Here is a 17,647-nt window from a genome sequence, read left to right on the forward strand (position 1 = left end):
GACTGAAGGTCCACCGAGGACTGCACAATGACAGCAACTCACAAATGGCTATCAAACGCACTTGGATGTTTGCAAAAACGAATTGGAATGATCTTATTCGCTTACAACTACGCAATATTAGTTCAGTGTTTACTCCAGCGCCAAGGGCTATTTTAAAAAACAAAACACTAATGCAACATTTGTTTTAGGCTTTTAGTAACGTGGATACAGATATGAAATCTCATGAAGGACCACAGCATTTTTTCATTTTTTCATTTATTTACTTACGCATCCCTTCACCTTTTAGAGCATCTTGAAATGGATGGAATCCTTTGACAGATTGTCATCTCCCATCACTGGATTTGTTCTCGGTTTAATTGTTAGCACTTGAGCTGATTATCGTCCTCGTTTACATATCACATGACCAGTTTTGAGCCAATCAAGGCGTGATTCTGGTTATGCGCAGGGTGCGTCAGAGTCGCTTGACTCTCGCGGAATCGCCTATCTCCTCTTTTTCAGTCTCGGGGCTTCTCAAAAAAGAGCCATACGTCTCAATGTCCGACGGGCTATGACAACGTCACTGCTTCTCCGCCCGCGCTGGATTGACCCGGTCATGTTTCTCTATGATAACGGTGGCGGCTTGGACGACACCGGCAAGAATATGGAAGGGTTCACGGGAGGTAACTTCTCGCCGAGCCCATGCAGGAATTTGATGGCTCACCCTGCCTCTCTTGCTCCCAGCGCTCCTTATCCGTCAAGCGAAGTGACTGCCGCTGGAGCGGGTGAGCCTGGGAAGCAATGCAGCCCCTGCGCAGCCGTCCAGGGTTCAGCCAGCGCTTCAATTTCCTACGGATATTTCGGTGGCGGTGGATACTATCCTTGCAGAATGTCCCACCACCACGGGGCCGGTGGAGGTGTGAAGACATGCGCCCAGTCCCCCGCCTCTGCCTCACCTTACGGGGAAAAATATATGGACACGTCCGTTTCTACAGGCGAAGATTACACCACCTCACGCGCCAAAGAGTTTGCTTTCTACTCGAGCTACGCCTCGAGCCCGTATCAGCCAGTTCCCAGCTATCTGGATGTTCCCGTAGTCCAGGCAATGAGCGGGCCTGCAGAGACCCGGCATGAGTCCTTATTGCCGATGGAGAGTTACCAACCGTGGGCTATCACAGCTAGTGGCTGGAACGGGCAGGTCTACTGCACCAAAGAGCAGCCACAGACGGGAAACGTGTGGAAGTCGTCTATACCAGGTGAGGCTAATGCCAGAATAAGAAACAAACAAATATTCCACATAATTAATACATTTCTCATAGCTGTCAAAGCACAATGTTCATGTTGCGTATATAACAAAACACCCTTAAACTATTATCCTTAAACATATTTGAATACTTTTATTGTCATTTTTATCTTCAGAGGTAGTGTCTCACGGAGGGGCAGACGGTAGTTCTTTTCGCCGCGGGAGGAAGAAACGTGTTCCATACACCAAGGTGCAGCTGAAGGAGCTTGAAAGGGAGTATGCCGCAAACAAGTTTATCACCAAGGACAAACGCAGGCGGATATCCGCTCAGACCAACCTGTCTGAACGACAGGTTACTATCTGGTTCCAGAACCGACGGGTAAAGGAGAAAAAAGTCGTCAACAAATTAAAAAGCAACAGTTAGCTCTGCTTTGCTTTGTGTAAATGCAAGTGAACAATTTTAAACAGCGATGGTCCACACACACTCAAAGCTTTGAAATTATAGACGTTTTAACGAATATTTGTTTTCCTTGGACTACCGCTTTGAAGTGACCACTTTGGCTCGGAGAGGGTTGTTGGAGATGCGGTGCGTCATTTCTTGGCTGCAAACGGTGTATGGCCGTATTACCAACTCAGGACAAAGAGGGCCAAAAGATAAGTTTGTTTGTTGAGATTATCTTCTCTTCGCCAAAATATCTTGTGGAGAGAAATACATTGGATATTGAAATTGTGATACTGTAACTCTTTACAGTGTGGTACGACTTCTCTTTCACCACCTCCAGTGTCGACTATAATTGAAATTATACTTTGCTTGAAATCTCAAATTCATGAAATTTCGTCTCATGCTGGAGAATATGAGGTATGGAGCCTATAGTTTATTCAGGCCATGTACAATCTGTGGTTATATTTGTGCCAAAATAATATACACTTCACTATAGACTTACTGTGTGTTTGTGTGTTAAAGAGTACCGTAAGTGTGTTTTGTCGTTGTATAGTGTTGCGCAAATCCGTCCTAATAAACCATTCATAAGAAAAATATGTATGGCGACGAAATAATTTACACTTTTGTATTGCAACATCAAACCACACGATAATATTATCCATTAATATGGCAAGAATACTAAATTTGAACGTGCATTGAATTTAACATGTAGACTAGCTCTTTGTAAATGTAGTAGTTGGTTCAAGCAAGTAATTAACCCGTTGGATGGTGTCCAAAATTTTATGGACTGTAAAATATGTGTCTTCGTGAATATACATTTTTGTTCTTGTCCATAGACTTAAGAAATGATGCATTCGGATTTGTTCTCGAGTGCCTGCGAAAACTAGGTGACTGCATACCTCAGCCGTGTTATAGAGCAATTGCGCCATCTTCTGATGTCCATTTGTAAGTGAAGCGGCTGGTCTTGGACATGTTAATTATTAAATGTAATAAAGCTTAAAAATAAATAATTTTACAAATTGAATCACACACCATAATCTGTTATGTATCGATGTATAACTAATTCACTTTACGTTTGCCTGTCTTAGAAGTTATTTTCCACACCGTAGGCCTATGTTTATAGGTTTATAATATAAAATAAGAATAAGAAAGCAAAAATGAAAACAACAACAACAACAAAAAACTCAAACAATAAAATATATACAAAAAAACGAACACAGAAACTTTCTTTTTTTTTCTTTTTTTTTACTGTATTATTAACAATAAAGTTTTGCCTGTTTTGTTATTGAGATGGATTGGATCTGTTTACATTGCTTGTTGATTACAATTATTAACAAGCAATGTACATTATGAGTGCTAAGTTCATATACGATTACATAGTTATTTTACATATATTAAATTTTTTAACTGCAATGTAATGGATTGATTGAGAAATAAGAAACTAAAAATTAAATTCTTGTAGATAAATGTTAATTTATTCAAATTACACATGACGATACGTCTTCAAGTAAGAGTCCTTCGAGAACATCGTGTGTTTTCAAGCCTCTGGCGTTTAAATCGATCCTACTTTGGTCAATATCAATCTTTTAAAAACTGCGCCATGTTTTGCTCGAGTCTTATGACATACCAGACATTTAATTTAATTTTTTTTTTTATTATTATTTTATTTGTTTTATTTCTTAAAAAATATATACATTTTAAATAGTTTTTTTTAATAGAGTTCTTTGAGAACACCTAGAACTTAGACTAACCTTTGAGAATTGTTTACGGCTTTCTACTGCTGCTGTTGAATGCTCTCGAATTTTGGTGTTACGATCTGATCTTTCATTTTATTTTTGGAGTAAAGCAGGCCTATAGCTTTATGAGTACTTTGTTTTTAGTCATGTCATGAGTAATTTCAGATCAGGTTTGATGGGGTGTTAAAATATTTATAGAAGCCCCACGCTCACGATCAGACATGCATGTAAAAAGCTTTTTTTTATTTCTTTATTTTAGCTTTCCTCAGCAAGAAGCTGTGATTTGCTACATATTAATCTTATGATCAACAAAATTTAGCAAGAAATACGTTTTCATCAAGACGGCAAAACAACGGTAAACTTTAAATTCTGCTGACTGCTCAAACTAGCTCATTATCGCAGACAAAATCGACTAGTCTAGGCCAAAAATATAGACTAATTATAAAAATATTTAAAACCTTAATTTGTTTAGCTCTTGGTTGGCACAGTTATGAAAGTAAATGTCAAAGTTTTAGGGGAAATTTTACCACCCTGGTGTTAAGGCAACCATATTTTTGTCCTATTTTGCAGCTAAATCTGAAGTTCAAGTTTTTCCTTGTGAATTAGCCTACATCTTAAAACTTCCATGGTCTGTTAATATAATTCCTTGTAACGACTGTCTCACATCTACTTTGTATTTCCATTAGTTTATTATTATTTTTATTATGTAGAAGGCTTTCAGGTTGTTTTTGTATCTCCATACACACCCACAGTCATATTAGATCATAACTTCTCCGACTATTTGAGAGTCACAATATTCAAATCACAATAAGCCAAATAATTGACAATGGTTATGTGCTTAGGTATTCCAAACACAAGTTTCAGTTTTCTGCGCCGTCTTGTGTGTGTGTGTGTGTGTGTGTGTGTGTGTGTGTGTGTGTGAGAGAGAGAGAGAGAGAGAGAGAGAGAGAGTTGTGTTGACGTAATGTCTCAAGTGCGCGCACGTAGTCTAGAGAGAGTGAACGCATTTTGACCATTCACGAAGCCTGTGCTCATTACTAAGTCTGGTTTCTGGCGCCATCTAAAGAACAAAAATAGAATCGCATATGCAATTCTTTCCTGGGGGAAATTATTTTTTCTATTTCGTTTTTTTTCTTTATATTTTGTTGTTGTCGGCTAGCTAACGACCAGTCCGAATTCGACTATTGTAGGTTACATATTCATAAGGACCTGTCATAAACACTGATTTGTTTATTTTAATGTGAATTGTTCTATTTTATAGAAAACCATAGTTTTACAATTTGGCATATTGTCTGAATTGATAGAAAACATAAAACTGTAATTAAAAATAAAATAAAAATAAAATATACAATAATTCTAAATAAAATACAAATGTAAACTTTTGGAGATAATTTAAATAGACAATTGACCAAAAAAAATTGAAAAAAGCATTTTATCTATACTTGGGCGATACTCAATTTGGCTCAAACAACTGAATGTTTCATGAGAGAATGTCGGAATGTGTTGTGAGACAGATTCGGGTTTTGTGAATGACTAGTATAATGGCGCAGCTTTTCTCTCAGGTTTCATTCTGTGCGCAGTTAAAAGGGGTTAAACCTCGGGGTGGTCCTCTAGACAATGAAAGCCAAGGCCACAGACAATATCTCAAGCGTATATCTGTTTTAGCCTGTTTATTATTATTATTATTATTATTATTATTATAATTATTTTTTAGGAAAAATAAATAAATTAGATAACCGTTTCTTTCCATAATCTACAATGCATTTGATGTAGAAATTTAGCTTGTTAGCTCTGGTGAAGGCCTGTTCGCTGAAACGCGTAAATACAATAAAATGAAATTTTTATTCCTTAATTTATGTATTTCACAAGTGTTGCTGGTTTCGTTTAATTAGTATTTTTGCTTTTTCCTCTTGTTGGTTTTGTGAAGTTACACTAGAATAACCTCACAAGACATAGAAATCAATGAGGCAAAGTCTTTGTCAGATACAGAAATACATTTGTGTGCTCATTAATCGCGCTATTTTTTAAAACACGACTTGGTCCAATATTTTTTAGTAACCAACACACTTCTAACGGTGAAGGATGTAGAAGCAACGCTGGTTATGTTTGATCAGTATAAATCTGAAATTCAAACATAAAAATGACCTAAATGTGCTTCATGTGATAACATTATTTAGGCGAACTGATTTTGTTCTAGTCAAAAATAACATTGCTAAATAACCTAAATACCTTTGGTTATGGTTATAGCTCTTTTAGTTGATGTTGTCTTAAACTTGCAAAACACTAGTCAACAATACGCGCTACTCTTGAAATATCATGAGTTACCCTAATAGTTGCTTTTGCTTTAAAATTTGTAAACAAATAGTTAATCGTGCATGTAAATATTTAGCCTAAATCATGATTTTATTTCATTCTCAGTCAATCCCTGAATTGTCGTACACCATTAAAAAAAATTTCTTAGACAATAGCCTACATTTATTTAAATGTGACACAAAATACAGAATGTTTCCTGGTCATTTAACTTCCAGTAAGACTGTGAATTAGGCTACGCCTCAACTTCAAACTTAGATAACACCAGTCCATCAAAAAACTAATCCGTGAAATAAAGTACCTTGTAGTTGTTTTTTGGGGGACATCACACATTGTCATAGCCATTTTAGAAGTTTTTATAATTTAGTTAAAAAGTGGGTCAAACTCGTTTGGTATTTTTACCATCTTGCTATTTTGTTTATTTATTTATTTATTTATTCGTTTTATCCTCATTGGACTTAACAAACAAAACCACACTAAATGACATTAGGCCTATATCGCCACCAAACATTATTTATTTTGTTATCAGTATTGCTGTTATTTACTGTGTACATTACACTGTTGAATTTAATCATCGCTTTAAAAAATTGCAGTGTAGTTGTAATAGAAATTATCGTTATAGCTGCACGCATTTTAACAAATACATTTTATTTCGTATAATTTGTAATCTAATTTGTGATTAATAGCAGGCCATTAATTCCCAAACATGCTCAAACATGTTTTAATAAAGCACATGGTTCCAAACAAAAAGCTTTAACTTTTCTGTTGTGCGTTGTATGAATATGCATGATTTTTGAACAAATAAAATATTATTTAGCTTCACATTATTCCTTTGGTATATTTACGGTTATAATTATTTCAAAACTGCATGTTGTCGTGTGTGATATATTTACTCTGGCGTGTGTGAGAGAGACTATGCAGGCCTATATTATGTTGAAGTGGAGGTTTCGTTGTTTTTTTTTTTTTTTTTTTTTTTTTTACTTTTTTTCAAGTGCCTGTTTTTCCTACTTGTCACTTTATATTACTCTCTGTCTTTCCTTTGTAAAGTTCCCTGATGTGAAAGCGAAGTTTGTGAAACTCCATCCGGGTCATTGAGTGGCTTGCGTGGCGTTTGTTGTTCATTCTCTTTTTCAGACTTGCTCGGTGGGCGGTAGCCCGTCCCCCTCCCCGAACTTGAAGTCGACCGAGGTAAACCTGAGGGAGAGGGTGTGGGCCGCCATGCCAGACTAGACTAAGATACACTGTGGAACGAAAGAAAGAAAAAGCCAACAAAATGATATTATCATAACGTTAGGGTATATTACTTCGCATAACATAGGCCTATATTTAAAGATGGTTGTATATATTAATGTAGCTAGGCTACATATGGCATTATATTCGTGTAGCCTATTCATATTTTAATCCATATTCCTGTTTATTCTAACTATTATTTTGTCTAAACTATCTTACCTTATTTTTTAATCTGTTGTTACAGAGAAATTAATGTCTTTATAGCTATGTTGCTCGACCTCTTTATCTTGGTTGAGCAGTCTCGCTCTGTTGTGTTAAAAGGAGAGTAAAAGGGGGTCGCATTATTTAGAAGTTACAAATTGCATTAAAATCTCTGCTTTGCAGTTATCCATCGCAGGTTTCCGTTGTACTCGGGCCCCAAATTACTGCTGAAAGCTTTCCAACACACGGCGCGGAATTTGTCTTGAGTTGACGAAGAGGCGGAGCGTCTAGTCTGGGGCCACCGATTTTGTATTTGTAGCCTCATTCTGCGAATTATCGTGGAGAACTTATTAGCATAAAGGAATCATATCATAAGAATATCTTAAACCTCCCTGTGCGTTCCTTGGAGGCACTAAGGTTACAAGGGGATTAAAGGTTATGTGTTGTGGAAAATTGAGGCCTGGCCTAATCCAGGTTTAAGAACCAAACTCATTTATTCTCAGGCCGTTCAAAACTCAAACTGTTTTCTATAGTAGGCTACTTAATGAGTTGCCGGGACAAAATTCACGTGATAGTTAAAAAAAGCCTAATTATTAGCCTAAACCTTAGAGAACATTTTGAAAGTTACCGGAATTGTGTTAAATAAATTAGGCACTATTAGGTCCGCATGTGGCATTTATTCAGTAGACCAAGGTCAACTTTCTGAATGTAGCTCGTTCATCGTGTGAATTCAACTTAGAATGATTCTTTATTGCAAAATTTGAACGGAGAAGCGATGATCTAATTATTATTATGAGTAATCATGTCTTCTGATTTACAAGCATAATCATTAATCATCATACACATTTCAAATAACTTAATAATGACAATAAAAATGTAAGATGTTAGACTGAAAGACTGAAAGGTATAGTGCGAATATTTTTAAATGTAGGGTATTGTTTTATAGGAAGCCTGGGTTACAGAAGCCACAGTCCTTTTCTTTTTTTAATGCCGATGGTGTTATGATAAACAGTATTGTTTGCTCGCAAGCCTTAAATCGTAAACACTGTGTTCTTGACTTACAAACTTCTAAGAATAGACTACAGTAGCATAATTTGGCAGGGCTTTGTATTTATTTTTTTAGAATGTCATATGATATGAAATATGACATTTAAAAATCATAGTCAGTAGAAAAAAGTAAAAAGTATTTATGTTCAGCAGAGAATGTTTCAATTTTCACAAACTAGGCCTGTTCGCAAACCAATTAGAAATTCATTCGTAATTCAGTCAGTATCTTCGTTAAACAGTTTGGATCTGCCATTAATTATCTTTCAATGTCAATATACAAACAAAACAAGTGAGCGAGGATCTGTCCATTTCTTTTCTAGATCACGTGATCCTGGCCTCAGTTGGACTGGATAGAGATGGATTTCCACGTCATCTTACGTCTCAAAATTTCTGCCTCGCGGATACCCCTACAACTCGGGTGAGAGGCACGCGCACATGAGAGCTATGTTGTGGGCGTTGCGTACAGGTCTCGCTAGCCTAAGCTAGAAGCTGCGCGGGTACAATGATGGATTTTGACGAGAGGGTTTCCGTTGGGTCCAACATGTATCTGCCCAGCTGCACTTATTACGTTCCGGGGGCTGATTTCTCCACGTTGCCCTCTTTCCTTTCCCAAAGTCCGTCTTCTCGTCCAGTTACCTACTCTTACTCATCTAACCTCCCTCAGGTACAGCATGTCAGGGAGGTTACATTCCGAGACTATGCTCTTGACGCGTCCAGTAAATGGCCTCACCGGGGTCCTCTAGCTCAGTGTTATCCGTCGGAGGACATAGTACACAGGGAGTGTTTACCAGCGCCAACGACAGTTGGTGAAATGTTCCCCAAGAATAATGCATCTGCGTATTTTCACTCATCGAACTCGACCTCCGCGTCCAATTTCTACGGCAGTGTTGGAAGAAACGGGGTGCTTCCTCAAGCGTTTGACCAGTTTTTTGACACCGCCTACGGGGGCTCGGACAGTGTAGCGAACAGCGACTATGCAGCGAGGGATAAAATGCACTCCAGCAAACAGCCAACGCCAGCGCCCGCACCGGAGCAGGAGTCCGAAGGAAAGGAGCGACAGGAGACCAGTAGCCCCGAGTCTTCTTCCGGAAACAACGAGGAAAAGACTAGCGGTGCGAGCAGTAAGTATGAGCTCAGCGAGACTGTCATGCGAGAAAGTTTGCAATCTTGCGCGCTCCTGTTAAAATTTTATATGCTGTTTTATAAGCGTATAAGGTTTATGGAGGGCCTGAGATTTCCCCAACAAAACCTAGGCTACATATAAACTGTGAGAATCACGTGCTTGGAATTGAAATTGGCCATGAAAAGACTCAAAAGCTAGTGCATTTTTAACTTGAACTTTAAAATGTATTTAAGTGGACGCAGTGATTTCACAGGATTGTTTACAGCAGTCAGAATAACAAGTTATTCTCTGGTAATTAATGCATGTTTTTTTAAGTAAAAATACATTATTATAAGCTAGCATAAAAATATATATATATTTAAACCCTTTAGATAGAAGATCTGTTGTTTGTAGCCTAAATAAACTTTTTAGATTTGTCTTTGTATTTATTGACCTTAACAATGACAATCTATAGATAGATAGATAGATAGATAGATAGATAGATAGATAGATAGATAGATAGATAGATAGATAGATAGATAGATAGATAGACAGATATTGCGTGTACTGTACTAACGTCTTTAACTTATTTTCATATAGGCTATATAGCCTAGATAATGATCATTTGTTTATTGGTCATTTTCTGTGGTGGACCCAGGGTTCGCAAGAAGAGATGTCCCTATACAAAATTTCAAATCCGGGAGCTAGAGAGGGAATTTTTCTTCAGTGTGTACATCAACAAAGAGAAACGACTTCAGCTCTCAAGGATGCTTAACCTCACGGATCGCCAAGTGAAAATTTGGTTCCAGAACCGGCGGATGAAGGAAAAGAAACTAAATCGGGACCGGTTACAGTACTACAGTACCAACCCACTGCTCTAGGGCAAGGAAATAACAACAGATACAATACAACAGCTGCAGTAATGAGATCACATACGAGACGTTACACAGACTCTCAGCGGTTAACTTCAAGTTCGTGACAAGGCACCATTCACGTGTATACAATTATAGAGAGCATATAGGACATTGCAATTCACATTTTAAATACGGGTTGTTTGTGCTCGTAATAGATAAATGTACACAATTTTTGGCGAACAGAAATTATTCAATTAAGAGCTCGTGATATACTGAACATGGACTATACCGCTTGCAGTTGTTATGGACCACTCGTAGATTGAGTGAAACTGGCTGAAATATTTGGGTCTAAACAAGGAAAGGCTTTTGACAAGCCATTCGTATGGCGTGTTAATTTTTTGTGGAGGACTGTTGTAGCCTACAAGTTGGCCTAATGTCTTTGGATTTGACCAGATATAAAAGAAAAGCTAAAATGTTAGCGTGACTGCTACCAGTTTCCAAATTATTTATTTGATTTGCCACCAAATATAATTTTCATCCGTCGTTGTTAGTGAACGTCTTTAAGCAATAATACTTTCTTCTACGGACGTCTCTCGGGAATGTAAACGACTCATTGCAAGCAACTGTGTACTGACTAAAATTTGATAATCCAAAATTTTCACTTGCTGCAAACTCTGCGAACACAGAAATAAAACACAGTGAGCCCGACCCAACGGAGAAAATGCAATCTTGGTGAACCTCATCCCCAATCATAAACATTTTCGGACTTGAAATTGGTGATCTTTATGAAGTGACTCTTTCAGGCTCAAGAAATAACGTTTTCACAATGACCTTAATCGACCATGTTCTACTCTGCACCGCTATTAACATTATCCTGGGGTTAAAATAGGGTTTGGCTGATTGTAATCCAGAAAATCATCTTTATGACATTTACTTCTTAAATTAATTAAAGGGGTACAACGTATATTTGTAGTAGCCTAAAACTTTTTTTTTTCAAATATATCTATAATTGTGTACATATGTTTTATGCATGAGTATACACTTGCACTTTATGTGCATTTATATATACATAAAAAAGTAATGTTTTGTTTTTCTTCTTTTTCTTAAGAACTCTCTCGGACCACAAGAAGAAGCAATTGTTACCTTACAGTTTTACCGTCACAGTGGTTACAGTACTATTTGCAGTTATCATCTGAATGTTTATGGCTGTACACGTAGTGTTCATATATGACAGCCTAAGAGCAATAAACTAAGACAGTGGCAGAGAGAAAGAAAGTAGAAGAGAGGGGGAGAGAAAGACTGAGCTTTTATGGTATCTTGCTGCAGAGCGACATGGCCTGGCTGGCGCATCCTTTGAGGCGCTGAGGAATATCCGCCTAATTACGGGGACATCCTCCTTGTTGCTTCAGCAACACGACCATAAAAGCTGTCTGTGTCTGGAGCATTTGGGCAATTGCAGTGTGGTGTCATAAACCGTCTGAGAACCAAGGTTATTAGCCACGATTCCAAGGGGACAGAGGCAAAGAGATTTTGACGTGCGGCTTTCAGGAGTGATCCTGTGCTTTCTGCCTGTTGTATTAATTTCACACTAAAGGTTTTTCCTGCCGTGGCCGTGCGTAGTGCTGTTTTCTCTGTTTTATTTATTACTTATTATTAGTTTTTTGTTTTTATTTTAGTTTTCTCTATTTACATATTGACTTGCAGTGATAACTGTCCCACGAGTAGGTTCAAATGGCCTCCATTGGGAGGCACTCGTGAGATCAATGTCATGGCCGTGGATCATTGATTGAACAGGATATTTGCAGACTCAAATGTTTCAATGCCAGATCGTTGAATCATTGTTTTGAGGCAACATCAAAACATCTATCTATCTATCTATCTATCTATCTATATATATATATATATATATATATATATATATATATATATATATATATATATATATATATATATAGCTTTTGATGTTTTGATGTTGACTCAAAACAATGATTATATATATATATATATATATATATATATATATATATATATATATATATATATATATATATATATATATATATATATATATATATATATATATATATAAAATATGGTCGATAATGAGTCCAACTATTTCGGGTTCGTTGAAACATACCAAATTCCCTGCAGGTGTTCCAACTGTACTGCCTTCAATTCAGACAGTCACTAAAACATTCCACAACTTAAACCGTCTGGAACAGAACACGCATTAAATGTCCACTGTTCTTAATATATTAAAAATGATATTGTAAAATATGAGGGTATTAAAAATTCACTTTTACCACTGAATCAAAGTTTATGGCAAATGAACTATGCTCCGTAGATTAAGAAATCCATTAAGGATATACCAAAGACATTTTCGCTTATACCTTTGAGCAAAATTAATAGATTTTTTTATAACCAGAAAAATTTATTGAACAAAAATTTATAACCAGCTGAATCAAGGATTAATTGGTCTAAAAAATGACGCACATCGTTCATTCGAGCTGTCAGCGATGATTGAACATTAACGGGAGAACAGTGACTATGCTGTCTGAACGGCTCTTTTTTTCCTCTTCCGTTGACAAATTGAATTTTATAATTTAAAATGATGTTTGTAATTGTGATACATAATCGTGCCTTTCCGCTTTAGGACTTAAGTAACAGCCTGAAGAGGTGAGAGCAGGCGGACGGGTAGTGTTACAGTGCGTGTGGACTATTTGTCTCTAGTGCAAAATAAATGCTTCCGCTGATAGCAATAGAATGTGAGATTTCTGTTCTTGAGTTTCTCTTACAGCGAACTCAATCTCGGGAACAAAGAAACGTGGAAATGAAAGGGTTGAGTTTATTTTAGCATTTCAGCTTTGGCAGGTATAGGCATAACTAAAATATAGGCCTATGAAATATTACGTTTAGATCGACACATATTAAATAAGTAATAGGTTGTAGTGTTATACGATGAAGACGGAAATAGTAATGTCTGTATGTGCAAGTGTATGTTAGTGTAGTCCCCAAATTAGGCCTAACTTCATTAGGCCTAATCCTAGTCTAGTCTATTTCCCATATATTTCAGTCTAACCACTGTTTGACTAACTGACTAACCACTAATAAGATACATTTATTGTTTTAAGCGGGTGGATTACATAGCCTATGGTATGTACTAGACAAAATATAAGCATAACCAATAATAATGAGTTTTTCTATAGCCCTATCACATTTTTAAACTAAAGGTTTATGATTTATAAAATAAATGGATAAGGAAGAATAAACACGAAAGCGGGGAAAAGGTATTGTTAGCAACATTATTTTAATGCCCACAGTTCCTTATATTACTTAAATTGTTACATTAACTTCATAAAAAGGAAATAAGGGTTAGACAATCTTATTTATATTAGGCTATTAAAAAAAGAATTGTGAAGAATAAGAATTGTGACCATAGACTGTTAGGCCTATAAACGATAAATCCCTTTTTCACGTTTATTTTAAAACTTGAATTTGAAAAAGCCAGTGTCAGTGCCAATGCTACGTGGGACCTAGGAAACGCTGTGCTGTCTGTGTTTTGTTTTAGCATGTGGATGTATAAAGGATTTGAAAAATTAATAATACTCAGACATAATTCTACAAATACTTAATATTAAGTATAGAATTAACATTTATGTTTTGATGTTAACGCGTAGGTTGTTGATAAACTGACTCTTTCGATCTGTATGTTTTAAATTCGAAAATGTATGTGCTTGTTAATATAGGCCTTGTTTATTTGAATTTTAATGCATGTTTTAAAGCGTATTTTTCAAAAAGTGAGGTTGAAAAAAAATTGAGGCAACCCGCAATTTCACACATGCACAAGTTTTCGCTCGGTTGAGCGCAGAATGACGCATAGCGCGAGAATAGTTATTCCACACTTGGCCGTATACTTGGTTTGAAAATTAGTGAGGTCTGGGGTGGTGTTAAGAATTGTGCTATAGTAAACCCCCATACTCATTAAACACTTTAAAAGAGACAGACATGTAGATGTTTGTGAAAAAAGGTTGTTGTTTTTTTTGTTTGTTTGTTTGTTTTTTTCTGTTTTGGAGGAGCATTGTTAAATTATACCATATTGCACCATTACAGGTTAGGGGTGTACACATGTTTATTTTTCATTCATCAACCCATAGGCCTATTATTGTTATAGTCTTCATTAATAACTTTGACTATTGCTCTTATGAATGTTGTTAGCATGACTTTGTGAAAATTTAACTACAATACTCAAAAAATAGCTTTTTCATGGCGTTTACATTTTTTTTATTTTTATTCTGTAACCTTCTACAGATCTCTGCACTAGTGTTATGGCACTGGTTTGACAGCGTTGATAACATCTCTGACAGATATATCCTGTCAGCAATAACATGTCCGTGGGCTCTATACTGTCAGTTTCAGTTCTAGCGATCATTGCAGTGTTGCCAAATATTGATATGACAACAAATAAAAACCGATAAATAAAAAATAAACCCAAAATGAGTTCAAATCATTGTTAAATAAGGTAAGCTAAAGATATCGCTAACTTCCCGATGTATTAACTTTCTAAAGTGTCAAATTAAGTAGAAAAGACAAGTCAAAAGACGCTTATAATAATTGGATCTGGCAACACGGCGGCCGCGCCCTCACGGCGCCCGCGCCCTCACTCACAACTCTCTCCAGCCTCGTTCACTCCGCCATCATCTTGCAGCTATCATTTTCATACTATGGGCGTTAAACATTCTTGCAAACTGTCTAACCATAATAATACTTGCAGACACTCATATTAGGAGCTTTAAACAGTATATCAGTCATTTAGAGAACAAATTTTATTTTTGACCATGAAAAATTTACCTAATAATAATGCGCAAGTAGCAACTGTGTTAAAATGTTTTCATATATCTTAAAAAAGGTCATTGCATTTTAGGCACAATACATTAAATACAGTTGGTGGTTGTAGCATATATTTTTATTTATTTGATTATTTAAGTTGCATTTTCTGAATAGCTAACAGGTTAGCAACTTTACCGCATTATTATTAGGTAAATTTATCATGGTCAAAAATAAAATTTGTTAGCAACTATGGGGTGCGTTTCCCAAAAGCATCGTTAGCCAACTATGGTCGCAAGTTCCGTCGTTTCCAACATAGTTCAACGATTCGATGTTTCCCGAAACCATAGTTCAAACGAACATTCGCAAACAGCGTTGCAAACTTATGTGGTAGGAACTACAGCTCTCGACCTGTGGTTAGAACCATAGTTTCTTGTTAGTAAGACATATGGACTTGATGAATTATGAATTATGCTCTTAGCCACAATTATCTAGTTAACATGCAGTACAATCTATATTTTCCATTCTATTTTAAAACATAGTAAATTAGTCATCAGGTGCCATGCTCAATACAGCAGCATCTCAGAGATCTCGAATCAATAAATTAGCAGAAGTTACTCCACTACATGCACCCCAGGTTAGTTTCTCAGCATAAGTTGCCACAGTGACTAAACTTGAGCTATGGTAATTTTGCTTTATGAAACCGAATCAAGTGGAAATAAGTCAGACTAACTGAAATAAGCCTGGCTTATTTGGTAAACTTGTTTTATGAAACAGCCCACCTCAGTCACTCTCGCAATTTATGCTGGAAAACTAACCTGGGGTGCGTTTCCCAAAAGCAACTGATGCTTTTGGGAAACCACCCCTGGTCCGGGGGCAGGCTAAGGTGAGTTCCTCTAACACTGACCAATAGGAACGGATTGATATTACAAACAATTATTTGTTATTATTATTACTCTCTCACAAACAATTATTTGACGTTTTCAGTCCAAAAATAAAAGTATACAGGAAATGCAACTTAAATCAAATAAATAGAATGCTACAACAGACTGTATTAAATGTATTATGCACAAGATTTAATGACTTTAAGATATTTGAAAACATTTTAACATGCTGCTACATGCGCATTCAGTTGATCAGCAGTTTCTAGCCATGCAGTTCTCTCTGGTTTTATGAGAGCTGTACTTTATGGTTATTAGTAGAACATTAAAACATTACAATATAAAATTGCTCTAAAGCATTAAAAACACAAAATTAAAAGTTAAAAAACACTAAACTAAAAATGAAAATAAATAATATAAAACAGACTATATTTTATATGATAAGAGGAATACACATTAACTTATTTGATCTAGTAATTAGGGCTGTATTAGCTAACTTACATTGGATTTACAGTTACTGCTATTATAAAAATACACTTATATGTAGGATTAAAATTCTACATGTCACATTAAATATCCAACAACAAATATTTTAGCAGAATGCATATTTTATTCAGAATTATTGTTTCAGCGCTCGTTCATTCAAGTAAACCTTGCCCACTCCTGACACCAAAATGGATATAGGCCTATTTGCACGACTTTCTAACATTTACAGATGAAAAATATACCTGTGACGTGTCAGTTATGTAGGCTACTGAGGAAAACACAATGTCTCAAATGCATTAAACTTCCCAAATATTCGCTGTTTGCCATGGTGGATCGATCTGATCCATGATCGATATTAAGGGCTGCTTAAGAATAAATAAACGTGCACATCAAATTCTCCCGACTCAATGAACATGGACCGAATTAGTGAGATTGCGTGAACTTAAATTGTCGTTTATGAAACCGCTTTAGTCCCGATTGGTTTGTTAGGTTATTTCAAGTCAGGTTTTGGATTTTAATCCCCGCTTTTCTTAGCGTCTTTCATGAAACAGCCAAACGTCCAAACTTTGCTGCTATACAGACAGGTGACGCAGGCCTGGAGGGGTGTGGCTCTTTATGTTTCCATGCTCTAACTGGTTGAAACGTGCTCTGAATTGAACGAGTACACCTCAGCACACCCAGCTTGTCAAACGAAGTAAATGACCACCAATGAGCTTTCTCATGCACTATCCTCAAAACACTTCCCGGTAATGAAGAGGGAAGTGTTAGCGCAAAATGGAGTGAGTGCTTTTGGATTCCTTAGATAATAAGCGGACTGAACCTACAGCAGCTAGATTAGCATCAGTAACTGGGGTTTGGCATCTTATTTGAAAAGCGACATTACTCACAACCCAACAAAACTTCAGACAAATGTGACTGCTCAAACCATAACTGTGATCAGCATGGCGATGTGGTTTGGAGCAGCTCGTGTCGCATCGTTAATACATTTTACCTCTGTCCTCAGGACATCAAAGAAGTTTGAGCCGCGGATATGCACTAAAGTAGCATCCAGCCACACCTGAAAGAGGATTATCGTTCAAGGAATACGCCGGGCTTGTGCCATGACCCGATAGTATCTTGCAGGGATATAGGATATAGACGTCGAGCCTAGTCACTACTGCAGTGGCTGCCTATTTAGACTTTCACATCTCTATTATCAAGCAAACAAGACGCCAGATGACAACGATAAAATAAAAAATAAAAAAAACACAGGAAACGTAGCACATTCGGGAAATATGTAAGTCTTGCTTGGTGCAATGTGGCAAAGGTAAGGTCT

General features: G+C 36.6%; 2 protein-coding genes across 2 annotated transcripts; both read left to right on the top strand.

Moving 5' to 3' along the window:
- Window positions 1–392: 392 nt before the first annotated feature.
- On the top strand, window positions 393–2,874 carry LOC109111792 (homeobox protein Hox-A13a). Its single transcript, XM_019124781.2, has 2 exons — window positions 393–1,232; window positions 1,396–2,874. Exons 1-2 carry the CDS (start codon window positions 548–550, stop codon window positions 1,641–1,643), a joined length of 933 nt encoding a protein of 310 aa, XP_018980326.2. The 5' UTR covers window positions 393–547; the 3' UTR covers window positions 1,644–2,874.
- Window positions 2,875–7,287: 4,413 nt separating this feature from the next.
- Window positions 7,288–11,995, top strand: hoxa11a (homeobox A11a). Its single transcript, XM_042745607.1, has 2 exons — window positions 7,288–9,306; window positions 9,936–11,995. Exons 1-2 carry the CDS (start codon window positions 8,688–8,690, stop codon window positions 10,166–10,168), a joined length of 852 nt encoding a protein of 283 aa, XP_042601541.1. The 5' UTR covers window positions 7,288–8,687; the 3' UTR covers window positions 10,169–11,995.
- Window positions 11,996–17,647: the final 5,652 nt, after the last annotated feature.

The sequence above is a fragment of the Cyprinus carpio genome, chromosome B19, assembly GCF_018340385.1.
Source record: "Cyprinus carpio isolate SPL01 chromosome B19, ASM1834038v1, whole genome shotgun sequence".
NCBI lineage: Eukaryota > Metazoa > Chordata > Actinopteri > Cypriniformes > Cyprinidae > Cyprinus > Cyprinus carpio.

Excerpts from the sequence above, each read along its gene's own strand:
- LOC109111792 (XM_019124781.2), top strand. The coding sequence starts at position 548 with ATGACAACGTCACTGCTTCTCCGCCCGCGCTGGATTGACCCGGTCATG. Across the intron at positions 1,233-1,395 it reads GTGGAAGTCGTCTATACCAG|AGGTAGTGTCTCACGGAGGG; the intron begins GTGAGGCTAATG and ends TTTTATCTTCAG.
- hoxa11a (XM_042745607.1), top strand. The coding sequence starts at position 8,688 with ATGATGGATTTTGACGAGAGGGTTTCCGTTGGGTCCAACATGTATCTG. Across the intron at positions 9,307-9,935 it reads AAAGACTAGCGGTGCGAGCA|GTGGACCCAGGGTTCGCAAG; the intron begins GTAAGTATGAGC and ends TCATTTTCTGTG.